Source organism: Bos grunniens, chromosome 25, assembly GCF_055505025.1.
Source record: "Bos grunniens cultivar Pamir isolate PY7600 chromosome 25, Bosgru_T2T1.0, whole genome shotgun sequence".
Lineage (NCBI taxonomy): Eukaryota > Metazoa > Chordata > Mammalia > Artiodactyla > Bovidae > Bos > Bos grunniens.
This window is the reverse complement of record NC_141189.1, coordinates 29,199,361-29,219,463: the sequence shown is the minus strand read 5'-3', so window position 1 is coordinate 29,219,463 and position 20,103 is coordinate 29,199,361. Positions and strand designations below refer to the sequence as shown.

Sequence of the window (20,103 nt, the reverse complement as noted above, 5' to 3'; positions counted from 1 at the left end):
CATTCTCTTACCTAACTCTCAAAACCTCCCAATGAGCTAAACACTATTGTTGTTTATTGTTGTTTAGTTGCTAAGTCGTGTCTGACTCTGTGACCCCATGGATTTTAGCCCACCTGGCTCCTCTGTCCATGGAATTTCCCAGGCAAGAATCCTGGATTGAGTTGCCATTTCCTTCTCTAGGGGATCTTCCTGTCCCAAGGATCGAACCTACATCTCCTGCATTGCAGACAATCCTTTACCACTGAGCCACCAGGGAAGCCCCTATTACCACCCCTATTAATAGATGAGAGACCTGAGACTCAAATCCAGAGGGCAGAGCGGGGTAAGAACGCAGGCAGCCCAGCCCTGGGACCTGTGTTCTCAACCACTGTGCCTGTGAAGAGTCCTTCTCTGTGAGACCAGTGTGGGTGATCGACAGCAACTTACTTTCTTTCCTGTAATAATAGATTGAGAAACATCCCACCAGTGTCTGTGCATGCTAATTCCAGTAGCAATATGAATAATAATTTCTTTCGCCCCTGTTTACACCATCCACCACCCTAGTTCACCATCTCTAACCCTCACAAGGGCTTCCTAGATGGCAGTAGTGGTAAAGAACCCACCTGCCAATGCAGGAGACATAAGAGACATGGATTCAGTCTCTGAAGTTGAAAAGATCCCCTGGAGAAGGAAATGGCAACCCACTCCAGTATTCTTGCCTGGAGAACCCCATGGACAGAGGAGCCTGGTGGGCTACAGTCCATGGGGTTGCAAAGTGTGGGATAAGACTGAAGCAGCTTACCACAGCACAACCCTCGTAAGACACTGTGAAGTTGAGGAAATACGGCTGGGAGAGCCCAGGTACCTTAGTCCCAGAGATGGAGAGTTGAACTTCTAACTCCATGCCCTCATCATACTGCTTCTCAATAAAAATCCCTTAAGACCCAGATAAGAATGAGAAGAGAATGGTCCTTTGCCATTAGCTTATTAGTGACATTAGCATGTTTCTGTGACACCAAACTAGTGGGATCCAGTAGGCAGGATGTGCATGTTTGGGTTGATCTGGGGAGAGAGGAGGGATGTTTAGGCCCAGGCGAGTAGGCCTGGCATAGGGCATCTCAGAGAACCAGGCCTCTCTTCCAGGTACCGTCCCTATGGGAGCCTCTGAAGTCAGATGTTAAATAATTACCTCAGGGGAAGGCAGATTCGTTTGGATAATATCTGTTGTTTATATGAAGTGCATCTGTTATTGCCAACTCGAGACATTTTAGTGGGCCAAGAATCTGGTTTATTTAAAGTTTGTACATTGAAAGGATGTCACAGATTTCATTGAGAAAACTGAGGCCAGAGAAATTAAATCTTTCAAGGACGTTAGCAGGGAAGGATCTAGAATTCTCCAGCCTCTCCCCACCCAAGCCCATTGAACTTTCCTTTGCACTCTTTAGCTTTACCTAATTTTCGAAAGTGTGACAGTAAGTCGAAAAATTTAGTGATGTTTATGTGGTTTACGAAATGTAAATTTTTAGAAACCAAGTTTGTCACATTTAAAAATCAGAACTTTAATAGAATATGTGTCATCTCAAACACCTGCTAAATTATTTGACCTATTTCTCTTGTTTGTCTCTCTTTTTCCCCTAGATTTAATGTCATCTTGCATCGGTCTGCTGAGTCTGTAATTTTCTAAGTCTATGGATTCCAGAATTTGCTAAGAGATGGAGGAGTCTCCGCAGAATGATCTGGATGCAGCAAGCCTTGAGAAAAATGAGCCACTCGAGAGCACCAGCCCTCAGATTTCCATTAATGAATTCTCCTGCCACTGCTGTTACGACATCCTGGTTAACCCCACCACCTTGAACTGTGGGCACAGCTTCTGCCGGCACTGCCTAGCTCTGTGGTGGGCCTCTTCGAAGAAAACAGAGTGTCCAGAATGCAGAGAAAAATGGGAAGGTTTCCCCAAAGTCAATATTCTCCTCAGGTAATGCTCAAGTCCATACGGGTAGCTCACTGGGCTTGTACAGCGTGGTTTCTCTTAATGGGAGCAGCCACGTCTGGAAAGGCCAGAGACGTGGAGCCCACTGCCTCGGGGTCACTCTTGGCCTGCTGGCATGTGAGTCAGGGGACTCAAAGGCCTGCCAGTCCTGATTCCCTTCCTCACAGGTGACCGTGATATGTTTATTATTTATTATAAATGAAGGAAAGAAAGAAACTGGTTACCAGACCGTTTTCTGTAACCCTTGGTGCATAATACTTCTGACTGATTTGTGTTCACTGAGAACACCCTAGAATAGAGGAAGTGGTCTAACTGTATGATTCTGAATAACTAGTATGATGCTGATTTTCATAATCCCTTCTAAACTCTGTTGCACTTACCACATTCATAGAGTTTCTCATGTGTGGCATCACACAGCAGATAAGACCTTTAGATGGTGGGTTTTTTCCTTTTTCTATTCATAATGTTCATCCTGTTCCTGGGAGGTCTATGAGGCTAAAATCCTTTCTGTTGCCTTCTCTCTTATCAACAGAGTACCAGGAAGGTTAAAACATTAATCCAGCATTCTCTTTTTCACAGGAAGTGTATTTTCAAACACTTTGCTCTGACCTGTCAATCTTGGTTTATATGCAGGTTAATCTTAAATTGAAGAAGGGTTTTCTTTGGAGGGTGGCGGGGGAGTTCTCAAGTTGTGTATAATTGAACATAAAGAGCCCTATAGCATGGCCTGATGGTTGGTCTAACTTTTACAACTGAACTCACCTTTTTTCTTTTTTTATGAATTAATTTTTAATAATCAGATCGTTGCTGATAAAGACCCCTTCGACCCCGCCTCCCCCCATCTTACAGTTCTTCCTTTTTCTCAGAGTAGTTTCAGTTATGATACTTTTATGTATTTATGTGCCAACAGGAAATGCAAACATTTTCTTAAGTCAGTTGTGTACAGTCTGTGTTTCCACAGTTTCCTATTTCATTCAAACAGTATGTTTGAATTAAATTTATTTATCTTGATACCCAGTGATATCCAGTAAACTTATTTTTAAAACGAGGTATTGTTCCTCTGTAGAAATATGCTGTGTTTTGTTTAGCTACTTCCAGTGGGAGCATGGACATGTAGATGTTTTTGATTTGTTGTTGTTAGCAATAGGGCCATAACCAACCTTCTTGTCCATTCCTTCTGAATCCTGGTATATGTATTTTTAAAAATATCTATTTACTTTTGGCTGCATCAGGTCTTCGTTGGGACATGTGGGCTCACTAGTTGTGGGGCCTGGGCTTAGTGGCCCCATAGCTTATGGGATCTTGGTTCCCCGTCTCAAACTTACATCCCCCGCATTGGAAGGTGGATTCTTAACCACTGGACAAGCAGGGAAATCCTTGGTATATTATTAAATGTTGACATCAGTGTTATTTTGTCCTCTAAAACATTTTAAGTGTATTTAGTTAACTGTCTTTTTTTTCTCTCTCTCTTTTCTTCATAGGGACGCCGTTGAAAAATTATTTCCTGATGCCATTAGAATGCGATTTGAAGACATTCAGCAGAATAACGACATAGTCCAGAGTCTTGCAGCCTTTCAGAAGTTTGGGAATGATCACACGCCTTCAGCTCCCCACACAGGCCGAGGGAACCAGCATAGGGGAGGGGGTTTCTACTCCGGAGTGCTCACAGCTTTAACTGGGGTGGCAGTAAGTGGATGTCCCACGGTTTTCACTGAAGTCAGTTCTGTTGAAATACTCCTAAGTGATCGCACATGGTAATTCACTGTGTAAGTTGGAACCTGGGATGTTGCCTATACACGTATCTACAGAGTCCGGTATTCAGAACCCAGTAACTGTTAATTTTGTCCCATTTCATCTTCACAGCCTATGCAATAGACACCATCATTATTCCTGCTCTAGACAGGAGGAAACTGGCGTAGAAAGGTGTTAGGGCTGGAACCGAGGCCATGTCTTGAGCACAGCACTTTACTAACTTCAAACCTTAGAGACTCTTCTTTCTTTTGAAGTTCTATCCATGCTACGAAAATCTTATTGTTAACAAATTTTCCAATAGCAAAGGCACATGAATCAGTCACATTGGCCAAATTGATGGGGTCGAGGGTGCAGTGCTCCCAGATGCCTTGTAGTGAGTCCCATTTCTGTCTGTTCCCCGACAACAACCCGAAAATCAGCAGAGGTGAGCCCACTGAGGGTCGTGCTCCTCAGCTCCCTGTTGGCAGTGGTGTGGCCTGGCTTCCATGTCGACAGACTTGGCATCGTTTCCTCCCAGCCCAGCATCTTCCCTCCCCGGCCCCACGCTCGCGTATTCGGAAGCTGGCATCTCTGATCTTTCTGTGCAATAAGGTCCTTGTCGCTTTTCCCCAGGTGGTCCTTCTGGTGTACCACTGGAGCAGCAGGGAATCCGAGCGGCACCTCCTGGTCCACAAGGCCGTGGCCAGATGGACAGCGGAGGAAGTTGTGCTCTGGCTGGAGCAGCTAGGCCCTTGGGCCTCCCTCTACAGAGACAGGTTTTTATCTGAAAGAGTAAACGGAAGGTGAGGAGCAAAATCTGCCGCTGCATCACTGATAGTTCTGAAACTGGTTTTGAGATACTGTCCGCATACCCTGAAACTCACCCATTTGAAGTGTATAATCCATGGTTTTTAATATATTTGCAGATATGTGCAGCCATGGCCACAGTCTGGCTTTAGAACATTCTCATCACCCCAAAAAAGAAAGCTCCTGCCCAAGGCAGTCAGTCCTCATTTTCCCCTCTCTCAGCCCCCGGCGAGCGCCATTCTACTTTCTGTCTCCTGGATTTGCCTGTTCAGAGTATTTCCGTCCTTCCTTCATTCGTTCTTCAGTTGATGGACATTTGGATTGATTCCATTTGGGGGCTGTTAGGAACACTGCTGCTGTGATCACTTGTATAAAGGTTTTTGTGTGGACTTGTATTTTCAATACTCAATACTCTTGGAGCGGAATTGCTGGGTCATAAGGTAACTCTGTGCTTACCTTTTAGCGAACCATTAAACGTTTCTAAAGCAGCCATCCCATTTTATGTCATTGGTTGACATCTTAATTGTTGCTTCCCAATTATAAGGGTAACGTTGATTTATTTCAAAATAATAATGTGGAACTATAGGACATTAGAAATGAAATACCTTCATCATCCTGCTCTTGAGGAAAAAACCACTTGCTGGACAGCTGTCCAGATTTTTTTCGATGTTTATACAGTTCTACACATAGGACTGTGGATTATTTATTTAAATGGAAAATATGATTGTTCTAAGCAGACCTGTGTTTATATGTATATATATACATATGTATATGTGTGTGTTGATATGTATATGTATATGCTAGAGTCTGTTAATCGACCTCCACGAACACATTTGTGGTGGTCCTTTTTTTTCTGCTCCAGATAGTACCAAACTGCATTGGTGCAAATGGAGGAAGCCATTAGTTTGCGGAACTCACTCATTGCCGAGCGATGGGGCAGGCTGCTTCTGCCCATCAGCAAAGCTCCCTGCCCCTTCCTGAGCCCTGTGCATTTTTACTGGGTCCCTCCCTTCTTTGGAGGGATCACATAGGGATGTACTTAGACCACCAGGCCACTGCTCTCTAACCCATTTGAATCAGACACGTGGTCCTCACTGCTAGGCTGTCTACATGGTGTCCCCAGGTAACCTGCCTGGTACCCCACCTCCCACCCTGCTCTGTTTTTCCCCTTGAACTGAACTTTCAACACTTGACTCTCTACTGAGGAAGCAAAATGCTCCCACTCTGCTTTTTGTAAAGAGTAGCACCACCTCCCACCTCACCCTGCTCCCTCCTGGAATTCTCTGCCTTAATAATACAATGTACTTTGCATAACTGTCTTCCTTCCAGAGGAGAGCTTCCTAAACTGGCATTGCTGAGTGAAGGAGAATAAACCTCTATGGGGTACTTTAATGAGGAATCACTGGCGGTGATTTCACATTTTCTGATGAAAGGGAACAGATAATGTATCTGCTGTCATCTTTAATCACTACCCCCAAACAGCTACTCTAATTATCATGGTATTTCATTGGATTTCCTTCTAGGTATTTTTTTCCCTATACACATACACAAACACACACATACACATATACTTTGAAAAACAGTAAGGTCAGAGCGCATAGCTGAAAGATCAAGAGTAGGAGCAAAATGGTCCTCCTGAGTGTGCCTTGGGTGAGTCATTTTTTTATCTAAGCCAGTTTTCTCACCCACAGAATGGACATGATACCACCTACCTTGCAGAATTGGTAGATGGGTCAGTAACAGTATAGCAAAGCGTTTTCAGAGAGTCCCTGGCAAATGTTAAGCTTTCACTTGTTTGCTGTTAGTCTTCTTACTTCATGTGTTAGGTGCCTTACCTCAAGCCCAAAGTGTGTATTTGTGTTGATAAGGTGGATTCTGACTGAAAAGTTTGCTTCCACCCTTATCCCCCCAGGTTGCTTTTAACTCTGACAGAGGAAGAATTTTCTAAGGCACCGTATACCATAGAAAGCAGCAGCCACCGAAGAGCCATCCTCATGGAGCTGGAGCGCGTGAAAGCCCTGGGTGTGAAGCCCCCCCAGAACCTCTGGGAATATAAGGTGAACATTCTGTTTCTTCAATGGAAAAAAAAAGTATTGAGAATGAGATAGCAGTTATCTGTCTGCCCACTGCTCGCAGACATGGCAGACACAACTGAAGCCCCTGTCAAACTGGATCCTTCCTGGGCCTGCTCTCCTACTTGTGTTATGCACCAGTGTGTCTCCACAGCAGTAGGAACAACATTCTAGATTTTGAACCTTCACCTAAAAGGCATGAAGTAAGCTGATGCTTCTGCAAGTAGCTTTTCTCTCTGGCCCCTGTTCACCAGCGTGACCATCTGTCCACTCTCCCGTTGATGGCCACTCTTTCTTCTCAGTGCTGTACACTGAGGAATGGGATTACCAGGTCGCAAGTAATGCACGTCATCAACTTTACTCGAGTCTGATAAATTGTTCTTCGCTGGGTACCTCGTTCTCTTTTACAGGGAGAGTGTAGGGAGTACCATACTATAAGAGGAACACTCTATTTTTTATTAGTCATAGAATATCTGAAATACACAGACCTGTACCCTAAACAAGACATCATGGAGAAAATTAAATACAAATAACCAGTTAAGTCGATTAGGGGTGGGGTTAATGCTCACTGATAATTCTAGTACAAACTGAGACAACCCCCTGTGTTATCCTCAACTCTGACATTGTTAAGGATGAGAACATTTGATCATAACACGAGCAAAGAGGCACTCATATTTGCGGATCCTAAATTGGCGCTGTCTCTTTGGAGAGCAGTTTGTCACTAAACTATTCAAATTTAAGCGGTACTTACTCTCTGATCTTCATTTCACTTCTTTGCATTGAGCGCACAGGCAGCATAGTGGTCTGACCCACCAGCCTGCCTCCTGGGCTCCTCGCCATTGGTTCTTGAGGGGTGAAATGAGGCGTGTGTTGCAGTGACTTGTGGCTCCTGCAGGACACACTGGGGATGCCAGCACGATCCTGGTCCTCCTGGTCCCTTTTCCTTCTCAGCCAGTGACCTCAGAGAATCAGTGAGAGCTGTACATTTGAGTCACAGAAACCATTAAACAAGAGGTTGACGCCAGTATCACTGGCAGTCGCACATGGAAAACCACCTCAGTGCCCATTGTTAGGAGCGAGTTGAGTAAATACAGCTCAGCCCCGCTTGTGGCCACTACAAAGGAGGAGGTGACCTGGGGTGCGCCAACCAGAAAGGACGCCCAAGTGGTATTGTTAACGGAAAACAAAAAGCACGTTAGAAAACCTTCATGTTTGTGTGGATCATAGAGAATCTCTGGAAGGATACGCAGACTGCTAACAATGTTCTCATCTCGGGGTTGCAACATGGACCAAAGGCTGAATTGTATTTGTCATTCAATTCAATTCTGTGCCATTTGAAAAAGAAGATTGTGTTTATTATGTGCATGTATTACTTTATTTTTTTTTTCAAACTTTAAACTTTATATTTTGTATCGGGGAATAGCCCATGAACAATGTTGCAGTAGTCTCAGGCCAACAGCAAAGGGACTCAGCCCTTCACAACACATGTATCCATCCTCCCCCAAACCCCCCTGCGCTCTGGGCTGGCACACAGCATTGAGCAGAGTTCCGTGTGCCATAAGTAGGTCCTTGTTGGTTCCCCATTTTGAATATAGCAGTGTGTGCCTGTATTACTTTAAAACTGAAAAACACTAGTTTCAAATTTTTTGAAGAATGGGGATAGGGGTCCTAAGATAGAAGATTTATTGTTTTACTATGGGTTTTTTTTTTTTTTTTTTTTTACTGTTGTTCCTTTGTCAATTTTTTTTTTAAATCCCTACTTCTCTTTTGTCATAAATTATTAGTTTTGTTAATGCAGTCAAACTCTGGATTTTTTGTAGCCAATATTAGTTCTGTGGTGGATTTTAATATCTGACAGAACCTTTCTGGGTCCTATGACCCTCTATTTAGAGTCTGTCAGAGTAAACTTAATATTAACTGGAGTGAACGGGATTGGGATTCTCGTCCTGGTATAAAAGGCAAGCAGAATCTTGTTCCTTCAGATCTCCTCAAGGGTGGTCATTTGATGTTGTGCATATAGGCTTCCCAGTGGTGCTAGAAGAACCTGCCTGCCAAAGCCTGAGATGTAGGAGACACAGGTTCCATCCCTGGGTTGGGGAGATCCCCTGGAGGAGGGCATGGCAGCCCACTCCAATAGTCTTGCCTGGAGAATCCCACGGACAGAGGAGCCTGGCAGGCTACAGTCCATGGGGTCTCAAAGAGTCAGACACGACTGACGTGACTTAGCCCACACTACAGGCTGTGTGACAGGACTCCCTTGACCCTGGAGTCCGAGTGTAGCTGCTCCTGAGTGCCACTGTTCTGGGCCGACTTGAGAGAGACACCTCGCTCCCCTCTGTAGCCCTGCCATCATGATCCCCTCACTGGGAGGTTGGTTCATCCTCCTCATCTGATAGAGAGGAGCCCAGAGTTGGGATATTTTGGCCCAGCTGACCCCAGACCTACAAACATTAACCCGGTCCTCGTCCCTTCTCTCGTCCTTACCACAGTGGGGCTGCACGTCGTCAGGCCCCGTTTCTGGGACCTGTGTTCTTTTAGAGAGCGCACACTGAAAAGAGCGGTTTTGCCCCCATGGCCATTGGTTCTGGAGGGGTGAAGAGCGTTACGTATTGCAATGACTTGTGCCTCCAGAGACCATAGTACATAAACAAATACACAGTATTTCTGTGGTATTAACATTTTCTGGGGCAGGGGCAGGTTTATGAGAAAGTCTTCAAAAGAATCCTTAAGAGGTAATAATGCAAAAAAGATTGGGAAAAGCTGCTTTAAAGTGAAGAACTACTTCCATATTTCTGTGTCTCACCTAAGTTAAGATATAAAGATATATTTTTCGGAAGTTAGACTTTTTGAACTTTTACTATGGAAAATTTCGAATACATAAAAAAGCAAGATAATAGTACAAAACTACCATCCGCCCATAAGACAGTAACTCGTGGCTATGTTTATTTCACAGTAATACCTATTCCTACTACTCCTGATTATCTTGAAAATCTGATAGTTCTATTTCAGAAGTAAATATTTCACTGAATCTCTAAAAAGTAAAGACTGTTTAAAAAAAACAAAACTAAAATATCACAGTGTACACCCCAGAATGAATAATCCTCTGATGTTATCAAACAATCTATCAGTATACAAATATCCCATATTTTTTTTTTCCCCAGTTGACTTGTTCCAGCCAGGGTCCAAGTAGAGTCCACATTTGGTTGTTATATCTTTTTTTTTTAATTGAGGAAAAGTGATTTACAATATTAGTTTCAGGTGTACAACATAGTGATTCAGTATTTTTGTAGATTATACCCCACTTAAAATTATTAAAATATCAGCTATATTGCCTGTGCTCTACAATATGTTCTTGGGCTGACTTCCTTTATATGTAGTTCTTTGTACCTCTTAATCTCCTACCCCTATCTTGCCCCTCCCCACTTCCTTGTCCCCCTTGGTAACCACTTGTTGTTTCTCTAAACCTGTGAGTTGGTTTCTGTTTTCTTATAGTCATTTGTTTGTTTTATTTTTTAGATTCCACATATAAGTCAAAATATATGTATTTGTTTCCTGCATCTGACTTAATTTCACTAAGCATAATACCCCCAGGTCCATCCAAGTTGTTGAAAATGGCAAAATTTCATTCTTACGGAAGAGCAGTATTCCATTCCATATATATTATATCATTAACATCATCTTTACCCATTCGTCTGCTGATGGATACTTAGGCTGTTTCCGTAGGTTAGCAACCAAAAATAATGCTGTTATGAGCATTGGTGTCTATTTCTTTCTGAATTAATGTTTTTTCTTCAGATATATTCCAAGGAGTGCAATTGCTGGATCGTATAGAAGGACTATTTTTAGATTTTTGAGGCACCTCCATACTGTTTTCCACAGTGGCTGCAGCAATATAAATTCCCACCAACAATGTACAAGGCTTCCCTTGTCTCCACGCCCTCTCCAGCATTTGTTATCTTTTTGATGTTGGTTTTTCTGACAGGTTGATGTGATATCTCATTGTGATTTTGATTTCCATTTTTCTGATAATTAGCGATGTTGATGTGCCTTTTCACATGCATGTCGGCCATCTCTATGTCTCCTTTGGAAAAATGTCTATTCAGGTCTTCTGGATTCTTTTCTTTTTTAATTGGAGGATAATTGCTTTACAATATTGGGTTAGATTCCGCCATACATCAACATGAATCAGCAATAGGTATACAAATGTCACCTCCCTCTTGAACCTCCCTCCCATCTCCCACCCCATCCCTCCCCTGTAGGTTGTCACAGAGCCCCCAGCTTGAGCTCCCTGCATCACACAGCCAATTCCCACTGGCTATCTTATTTAGCACATGGTAATGTGTATGTTTCAATGTTAGTCTTCCAATTTGTCTCTCTCTCCTTCCCCCGCTGTGTCCACAAGTCTCTTCCCTGTGTCTGCATCCCTGTTGCTGCCCTGCAAATAGACTCATCAGTACCATCTTTCTAGATTGAATTTATACGCATTAATGTATGATACTTGTTTTTCTCTTTCTGACCTCACTCTATGTAATAGGCTCTGGATGTCTGTATTTTTTTGAATTACTGTTGCATGATAGCTGAGTAATATTGTACATACGTACCACAACCTTTATCCATTCATCCGGCACTAGACGTTTAGGTCGCTGCCGTGTCCTGGCTATTGTCAGTAGTGCTGTAGTGAACATTGGGGTACATGTGTCTCTTTCAATTATGGTTTCCTCAGGGTATATGCCCAGTAGTGGGATTGTTGGGTCATATAGTAGTTTTATTCCTAGTTTTGTAAGGACTCTCCACACTATCTTACACAGTGGCTGTATCAATTTACATTCCCACCAAAGTGCAAGAGGGTTTCCTTTTCCCCACACCCTCTTTACCATTTATTGTTTGTAGATTTTTTGCTGATGGCCATTCTGATGTGTGAGGTGATAGTTTTAATTTGCTTTTCTCTAATAATGAGCAGTGTTGAGCATCTTTTCATGTGTGTATTAGCCATCTGTATGTCTTCTTTGGAGAAATGTCTGTTTAGGTCTTCTTCTGACTTTTTGATTGGGTTGTTTGGTTTTCTGGTATTGAACTGCATATTGGGTTGTGTGTTGGTTGTCATGTCAAAGATGCAAGAGACATGGGTTCGATCCCTGGGTGGAAAGATCCCCTGGAGAAGGAAATGGCCAACCCACTCCAGTATTCTTGCCTGGAAAGTTCCATGGACACAGGAGCCTGGCGGGTTACAGTCCATGGGGTTGCAAAGAGTCAGACATGACTGAGCACACATGCACGCACGCACACACACACATCTCTTACATCTCTTTTGGTCTGTAGATTCTGCCTCCCTCTTTTCATTACCCTGCACTTAGTTGTTGTAGAAACCAGATCGTTTTTTCCTGTGGTTTCTGACATCTTGAACTTTGGCATTTGTCTCTCTGTGGTGTCACCTTTTCTTCCATCAGGAGGCTCATAACGTCCCACGATCATTGATTGTTTAAATCTCTGCGTTCATATAAAAAAAAAACAAAACTCTGCGTTCATTAAGGGTTGCCAAATGGTGATATCATAACTCTCGTTTCTTTTTCACTTGTTGGCTGAAACACATCTTTAAATGGGAGGTTTCTTCTCAACAACCATTTTGATTATTCTAACTACGTTTATAGGGCTCCCCAAGGTGGCTCAGTGGTAAGGAATCCATCTGCAATGCAGAAGATACAGGTTGGATCCCTGGGTTGGAAAGATTCCACTGGAGAAGGAAATAGCAACCCACTCCAGTATTCTTGTCTGGGAAATCCCAGGGACAGACGAGCTTGGCAGGCTACAGTCCATGGAATTGCAAAAAAGTAGGACAAGATTGAGCGACTGAGCATGCATGTGCGCGCACACACACACACACATACACACACACACACACACACACACACACACACAAATGTGTATTGACATCTCTTGTGAGCCAGGTGATCTTTTAGAAGAGGATCTCAGCTGTGAACCAGTCAGGCCCTGCTTTCAACAGTGCTGACTTTTTTCACCTAATGTTTTAACGTGAGCATTATCCAAAGCTCCTCCTTTGCATTCCTCAATGGCTGTATGAATTCTGGGCTAAATATCTGCTGTAACTTCAGGACAAAAGTCACAGATTTCACTTTTTCTCTGTTATATACAGTGCAACACAAGATATTTTGTGCATGAGACCTGTAGTTCAGATTATTTTTATTAAGTGGTGCCCACTAATTGGGGTTTCCCATGTGGCTCAGCGGTAAAGAATCCACCTGCCAATGCAGAAGACACAGGTTCGATCCCTAGATCAGAAAGGTACCCTGAAGGAGGAAATGGCAACCCACTATAGTATTCTTGCTGGGATAATCTCATGAACGGAGAAGGCTGATGGACTACTGTCCATGGGGTTGCAAAGAATCAGACAGGACTGAGCATGCCCACCCACTCACTCATTTACTTTCCTGAAAGGTTGTGTTCTTCTAACTGTGCCTAGGACCTTGCTTCTCATCCCCCCGCCTCTCCCCAGCCGTGGAGAGAGGCTGGATCTTCATATAATGTAGCCCATCAGATGAATTTCTTGGCCTGCTCTTCTAATTCATTCATTCATTCATTGTTAGCACAAACCACATGGCAGAGGGCGTGAGACTGCAGAAGGAGTGTGAGTTGGCAGAATGCAGCCGTGGTTGTAATGAATATTTGTGCTCTGCAGGCCGTGAACCCCGGGAGGTCCCTGTTCCTGCTGTACGCCCTCAAGAGCTCCCCGCGCCTCGGTCTGCTGTACCTCTACCTGTTTGACTACACCGACACCTTCCTGCCCTTCATTCACACCATCTGTCCTCTGCAAGAAGACAGTTCTGGGGACGACATCATATCCAAGCTCCTGGTGGGTCTGCAGAGGGCGTTGAGAGACATCACGCCACAATTGCCCATCATGGAATGGATTTGGATACGTGGCTGTAGCCTAGCAGGGAAGAGCAAGTAGCACAAGTCTTCATTGGAATTTTGCAAGGAGAGCTCTTACCAAGAAAACAGAGCTGGAACTTCTCCACTCATAGAAGCCTGTGTTGTTTCCTGCATTGCATAGCAAGAGGGGTTACCCTTTAGACTTGAAATATTTAGAGGGGCGGAAAAAAAAACAGTATTGCTTCTGTTATAAAATAAGGTAGCATAGTTCCAGATTGCCCAAGGGTTAGATTTATGGGCCCTCCAGCTTGGTAATGGATCTCTTAACGGGATCTTCTAAATCGGTTTAGTGTATGTCCTGTGGGCCTCAGAATAGGAAGCCACCATCCTGCTCACGGATGGCAGTCATCCTGTTAGCTGACCACCAGGCCTTTGGCAGGGCTGGTTACCCACCACGGCTCTCTTGTATTCCTTCAGAATAGTTGATTGCACTGACTCAGAGTGATTCTCTATGTCACTGGAGAGTAATGCCCTTTACATTGGTACTTTTGGGGGCAGTCCTTCTGATCTGTTTATATCAAAAGTCACATGGGTATAGGAATCATTGTGTCTGATATTGAAACAGAATTCCCAAATCTCCAAGACCTTTTTTTAAACACTTGGATCAAGTGCCTGCCCAACTGACTTTAGCCTTGATGTCACTTTAAGCCTGCTCATTAGCCCCTTTGCACAGTGTTTCTCCGGTTACCCAGTTTTCAGCTCTTCTCTGCCCTTGCTGGACTGGGAGCACAGAGAACCCCTGAAGTTGCCATTGTAACAAGCCCTGTCTATATCCCTGTCTGCTCATCAGGCTGGCTTTTTTCTTGGGATGCTCAGTGTCTGCTCCATTGTACACAGTCTTGCTCAGCTTTCACTGGCCTCTGGGTGCTTGAAAGAAAGTGAAAGTGTTGGTTGCTGGGTTGTGTCGGACTGTTTGCGACCCCATGGACTGTAGCCCACCAGGCTCCTCTGTCCAAGGGATTCTCCAGGCAAGAATACTGGAGTGGGTTGGCATTCCCTTCTGCAAGCAATCTTCCTGACCCAGGAATCAAACCCAGGTCTCCCACATTCCAGGCAGATTCTTTACCAGTCTGAGCTACCAAGAAAGCCCCAAATGCCTATGAGTTGTTTAAAAACTCTTGTTATAAATTACCTGCTAAGTTTGTCATTAAAGTTTTTCATTTTCCCAAAATTACTTTTTAAAGGTACACGTTTAATTTTCCCATGACCTGTGATCATTCCACCACAGGTGAGAGGTTGAATTTGGGAAATTGTTTGAGCTGCTCTTGCAGTGCTGAAGACATTTTAAAACTGGTTAATATTTATCCGTTTCAACCTTCTGATTAATATCTCATGCTTAGGTTTTTTTTTTTTTTCTTCTGAGCTTCCACAATCATATAACAGTGTAAGAGGTTCAGTCTCTTTGGTAACATTTATTTAGTGTAAGATAAGTTATTACAAGGTGAGTTGATGGATGGAGATCTCACTTGAGATTGTTGGGTGTGTATGTCTGTGTGTGTGTTTTAATAAATATAAAACTCTGGGCTGACCACAATATCTTGTGTAAAAGTCAGTCCTCATAATTTTTTGTGTCTGTTTTTATGTGCTTTTATTTACTTGTGTTTTACTCCTAAAGGATCTTAGAGAGCCCACATGGAAGCAGTGGCGAGAATTCCTCATCAAGTACTCCTTCCTTCCATACCAGCTGATTGCTGAGTTTGCTTGGGACTGGCTGGAGGTCCATTACTGGACGTCACGGTTTCTCATCGTCAATGCCATGCTACTCTCGGTTCTGGAATTATTCTCCTTCTGGAGGATCTGGTCAAGAAGTGAACTGAAGTAAGTGTGTTTTTATGTTGGAGATGGTTGGAGCAACAGAGAGTGGGGAAGAAATGCCAAGTGGAGAAGTCCTCTGGAGTGTTTTTCAGACTCTAAGACACCCAGCGATCTGGTTTAGAAACACTGCTTAAGCAGTGAACAGGAAAACGACTTTGTTTCAGGATGGGGAGGCTCTCATGGTGCTCATTGTTAAAGTGCGCCTCCGGATGCCTTTTCCCCACGTAATACATCAGATAATTCCTGGAGGGTAGGGTGTACATGAAGGAGTTTAATAACTGAGGAATAAACAAGCGAGAAGAAGAGGGTGCTTTATGGAAAGTAGTGTGGTAGAACATAGAGATCTGAGGAGGAATTCTGTAGGCATGAGTTCTTACCCTGCTCTGCCACCAACTGGGGCAGTAATCATTTCTCTGGATTAATGTGTAAAATGAAAAAGTTGGACTAGACAATCGCTGAGTCAGGACTCTTGGTTGCAAGTGGCAGAAACCAACCTAGGTTGGCTTTCGTACCAAGGGACATGCCCATGATGGCTTCCTGCGTGGCTGGACCCAGACACCCGAACACTGTTCTTAGGGCCAACTGTCTTTCTCCCTCTCACAGCTCTACTCTGTTCACCTCAACAGCTCCTGCGTTCGGGGGCCCTTGATCCCTCCAGGTAGAGACCGACAGCTTAGGAACCCTAGAGGAAAGAGACACTTCTCTCCCTGTAGCACTTGTGAAAGCCTCGGGCTCACATGCCTTTGCCCTGATGGACCCAGCCTGGGTCACAGGCCCCCTGAACCTGTGCAGGGGTTTGTGGACTCCCCTTGTCCAGACACAAGCATTCACTCACCCACCATCCAGGGGCTGGCTTCAGCCCTAGATGGGCCACATGGAAGAGAACAGGGGAGGGAGACACCCCAAAGGCAAACTCAGAAGATGCTTCCAGGAGACAGGATGGTTGCTGGGCAGGCAGACAAAACGTATCAGCACGCCTGCACCCTCTTAGCCTGAAATAGCCCGTGACACGAAGGCTTCTTGGCCTCACCCGTCAGGTGAATAGTGAGAACCTGACAGGAATCTCCGTTATGTATTCAATTCAGTGACTCTGCTTATTCATGCCCAGTTGATTGAAACTCTCCTGTGCCCCTGCTTCTCTGCTGGACAGCACAGATGTGTTGGTCAAGAGAATAGTTTATACCCTGAAGGCCTACAGCCTAGCAGAGAAAATATTATGTTAATATTAAATTAAAGAGGCTTCCCTCGTGGCCCAGTGGTAAAGAATCTGCCCGCCAATGCAGCAGACACTAGTTCAATCCCTGATCCAGGAAGATCCCACATGCCCAGGAGCAGCTAAGCCCGTGGGCCACAACAATTGAGCCTGTGATCTAGACCCCAGGAACCACAACTACTGAAGCCCGTGCGCCCTAAAGCCCGTGCTCTGCAACACCAGAAGCCACTGCAGTGAGAAGCCTGTGCACTGCACAGAGAGGAGCCCATGCTCGCCACAGCTAGAGAAAAGCCCACGCAGCAACGAAGACCCAACACCGCCACAAATAAATAAACAAGTTAGAATATGCTGTGTTATATTAAACACATACGAGTGTGACTTGGTGCAGAAGCGGGTGGAGTTGGGGCAGTGCTGGGAAGGCCTCACCTGAGGGGACCTGGTGACATTTCCCTGAGGAGGCCCCCTCCAGGCTCCGTCCCAGGAGTTGAAGGTGACATGGTCAGGAAAGGTGTGTCTCGGGCACAGGGGACAGGAAGCAGGGTCTCCTGCAGCTCCAGCGGCCAGACTCTGCGGCAGGGAAAGGCCCAGGCAGGGTCTGAGCGCCTTGGTCTCACCTCTCACACGCCTCTCTTCCTTTTGCAGGACCATGCCTCAGAGGATGTGGAGCCATTTCTGGAAAGTGTCGACACAGGGGCTTTTTGTGGCCATGTTCTGGCCCCTCATCCCTCAGTTTGTTTGCAACTGTCTGTTTTACTGGGCCCTGTACTTTAACCCAATTATTAACATTGATCTCGTGGTCAAGGAAGTCCGACGGCTGGAAACCCAGGTCTTGTGACTGACGCTACCGAGGTTCCAAGGGACCCTCACAGCTTCCCTGCTGGCTGAGCTCTGGGGAGAAGGGGAAGCGGACTTCCTGTTTTCCGCCCCTAGTAAACAAGGTGCTGCTTTGTGCGTCAGAGGCCACAGCCAGGTCCCCTCCCTCGTCCCGTGGCAGCAGGGACTGGTGCCCCAGGGCTTGGCTGACACGGCGGCTGCACCTCCCACCCAGCCGCCTTCCTCACCGGGACGGGAGGCTCAGCCCGTGACGTCTGGCAGGGACTCCGGGTCTTCGGAGGACACACAGTGGGTCACAATCCCCGCTTGCTCTAACCTCAGTGATTGACAAGAGGCTCCCAGGGCGGGTCGGAGCCCAGGGCCAGGCCTGTCCTCAGTCAAGGGTAGGAAAACAGGAGAAGATGTTGTCATAGGCAGAGGCAGTTGCACATAAAAAATAAGGAGGAAAAAACACAATCTCGTTGACGATTCTGTCTTGTATAAGAGTTGCTAGAAGGTTCAGAGTTAAACCTCTGAAAGCAGTCAGTTTGAGGTTAGAATGATGGTGGTTAGACTTGCCACCACTGTTTTCTACTTGGGATCATTGAAAGTTGGGATCTTTTTGCTGGAGTTGTTGAGTGGGATGTCAGGCAGTTTAATCATCAGGCTGAGCTGCTTCCATGCTATGTAAAATTGTTGTTTGGGGGGTTTGCTTTGTTTTTAAGAATGTAATCTATAAAATGCAAGCCAGTCCGTTTGTTTAAGGAAATACCTTGTACATCGACCTCACACTGTATAATCTTTATTGTCCTGCTCTGATGTATAAAACAATGTGTAATTACACCAAGTGCTGTAATTGTAAATATGATTGATTTCCTGCCAGTGTGACAATAGCAGATGTGAAAGGCTATCAATCTGAAGATCGGCCCCATATTTATACAGAAATCAGCTTGCATCCAAAGTGTTTTTTTGCGAGTCTATGAACCATTCATTAACCCTTTGTATCTTTGAAGATTTCCCTCAAACTACATCTGAAAGTTTGAAGAAATGACTTGAAATAAAAATAAAGTTTATATATATATACAGATAAAACTTCCACATAGAGAAAAATTGACTGTTTAGGAAACATGAAGCAAATCTATGTTGACCAGTACAACCTACTGGTCACGCTTACCACACCTGTCCCCACCCCACCCCACAGCCGAGGAGCCACTGAGGAGATCTTAAGTGAAAGGGGAGAGAGTGTTTTCCTTAGCCCTGTGTTTCCTCATCAGGCCCTGTTCCTGCCTGACTTGATACGCCAGAGACACTGCCAGCCCAGTGGATCCAGGAACATTGCAGTGTCTACATCTCCCTGGCCTGGTGCCTCACAAGGTTACTCTTCTCTTTTTTACTTTTTAAAATATTGATCTGTTCAGCTGCCTCGGGTCTTAGTTGCAGTTTGTGGATGCTGTAGTTGTGTGGTGTGTGGATTCAGGAGTTGCGGTGTGCAGGGTTAGTTGCTCCGTGGCATATGGGATCTTAGTTCCCCAATCAGGGATCAGACCCACGTTGCCTGCATTACAAGGTGGGCTCTTAACCACTGGACCACCAGGGAAGTCCCTCTTATTTTAGATGAAGAAATGGAGGCTGGGTAGCACTACTGGAGCAGGGGCCCAGGCCAGACTCCCTGTCCAGTGCTTCTCACCTGTGCCCCTTGGCCTCCCCACACTGTCCTCACCTGCTCCCCAAATCGTGCTTCAGAGATGAGTAATACATGTGCTCCGGGGAGGAGTACAAGGCAGACAGCCAAGCGCAAACAGGAGAGGCGGGGTGCTCCCTGTTTATCGCCTGCGGAGGAACAGGCATAGCAGAGCGAGGGCCACCCTCTCAGAGCAGGCTCAGGTGTCTCCAAATGAGGTGTCTATTTAAAATACTGCACAGACCCTTTAATGCAAGAGTTCCATTTCTACAAATCTCAAGGGATAAAAAGGCGGGAGAGGGTAAAGATTCACAAGCATCCTCGCTACATTAGTTATTGATAAGAATAGGAAATGCTGCTCATGTCAGAAAGCTAGCAGTCTATAAAATAGTATCTAATAACACTTGGAAATGAAGTTTTCACAGCTTTTTTTAAAGACACAGAGAAATGGGAAAAAGCTTATAAAAGTCATACAGTATGGAGTCTCAATTACATTTTTTTTTTAAATCGAGTGAGGTTTTTAAATATTTGTTGATTTGGCCATACCATGAAGTGGATCTTAATTCCCTGATCAGGCATTGAAGCTACGCCCCGTGCAGTGAAAGCACAGAGCCCTAACCACTGGACCACCAGGGAATTGCCTCAATTACATTTTTAGAACATTGCCGACAAGACTGATAGGCAGCACACCAAGATGCTGAATGTGGTTATACTGGACTGTGAGAATTGGAGTGGGTTTTTTCCTTTCTATATTTCTCTTATTTTCTTTTGTTTTTTAGCAATGCTTAGGTACTATTATACTTTGTAATCAGGAAATAAATTTTAACTGTTAAAAGTGGAGTGGGATATGGAAAGAAGACTTGAGCTAAAAACTACTAGACTTGAACTTCACAAGTTTGGGCAGCGTGTGGCTGGCTTTTTATTACCCAGAATCTAGATACATGGTATGTATTTGCTCTTTTTTGACTACCTGCCATCAGAAGCAGGTTAGAAGATAAGGAAGTCCTAGCCCTTTTTCACAAAGGCTGAATGTCAAAAATGGTATCAGACCCAA

The 20,103-nt window shown here is 44.7% G+C and overlaps 1 protein-coding gene across 11 annotated transcripts in view; it reads left to right on the top strand.

Annotated features, from left to right (window-relative positions):
- Positions 1–18,460, top strand: part of BFAR (bifunctional apoptosis regulator) — a 31,824-nt gene extending 13,364 nt beyond the window's left edge. For 7 of the 11 annotated variants that reach the window (XM_086375654.1, XM_086375661.1, XM_086375659.1 and 4 more), the window contains 7 exons: positions 1,618–1,954; positions 3,451–3,655; positions 4,334–4,503; positions 6,420–6,564; positions 13,274–13,447; positions 15,143–15,345; positions 17,198–18,460. In XM_086375654.1, coding sequence (XP_086231780.1) covers positions 1,692–1,954; positions 3,451–3,655; positions 4,334–4,503; positions 6,420–6,564; positions 13,274–13,447; positions 15,143–15,345; positions 17,198–17,390 — 1,353 coding nt within the window. In that variant the 5' untranslated portion in view covers positions 1,618–1,691 and the 3' untranslated portion in view covers positions 17,391–18,460. Of the gene's footprint in view, positions 1–1,617; positions 1,955–3,450; positions 3,736–4,333; positions 4,504–4,626; positions 4,948–6,419; positions 6,565–13,273; positions 13,448–15,142; positions 15,346–17,197 lie in introns of all 11 variants that reach the window. The other 4 variants (XR_015154684.1, XR_015154685.1, XM_086375662.1 and 1 more) reach the window with 2 other exon arrangements.
- Positions 18,461–20,103: the final 1,643 nt, after the last annotated feature.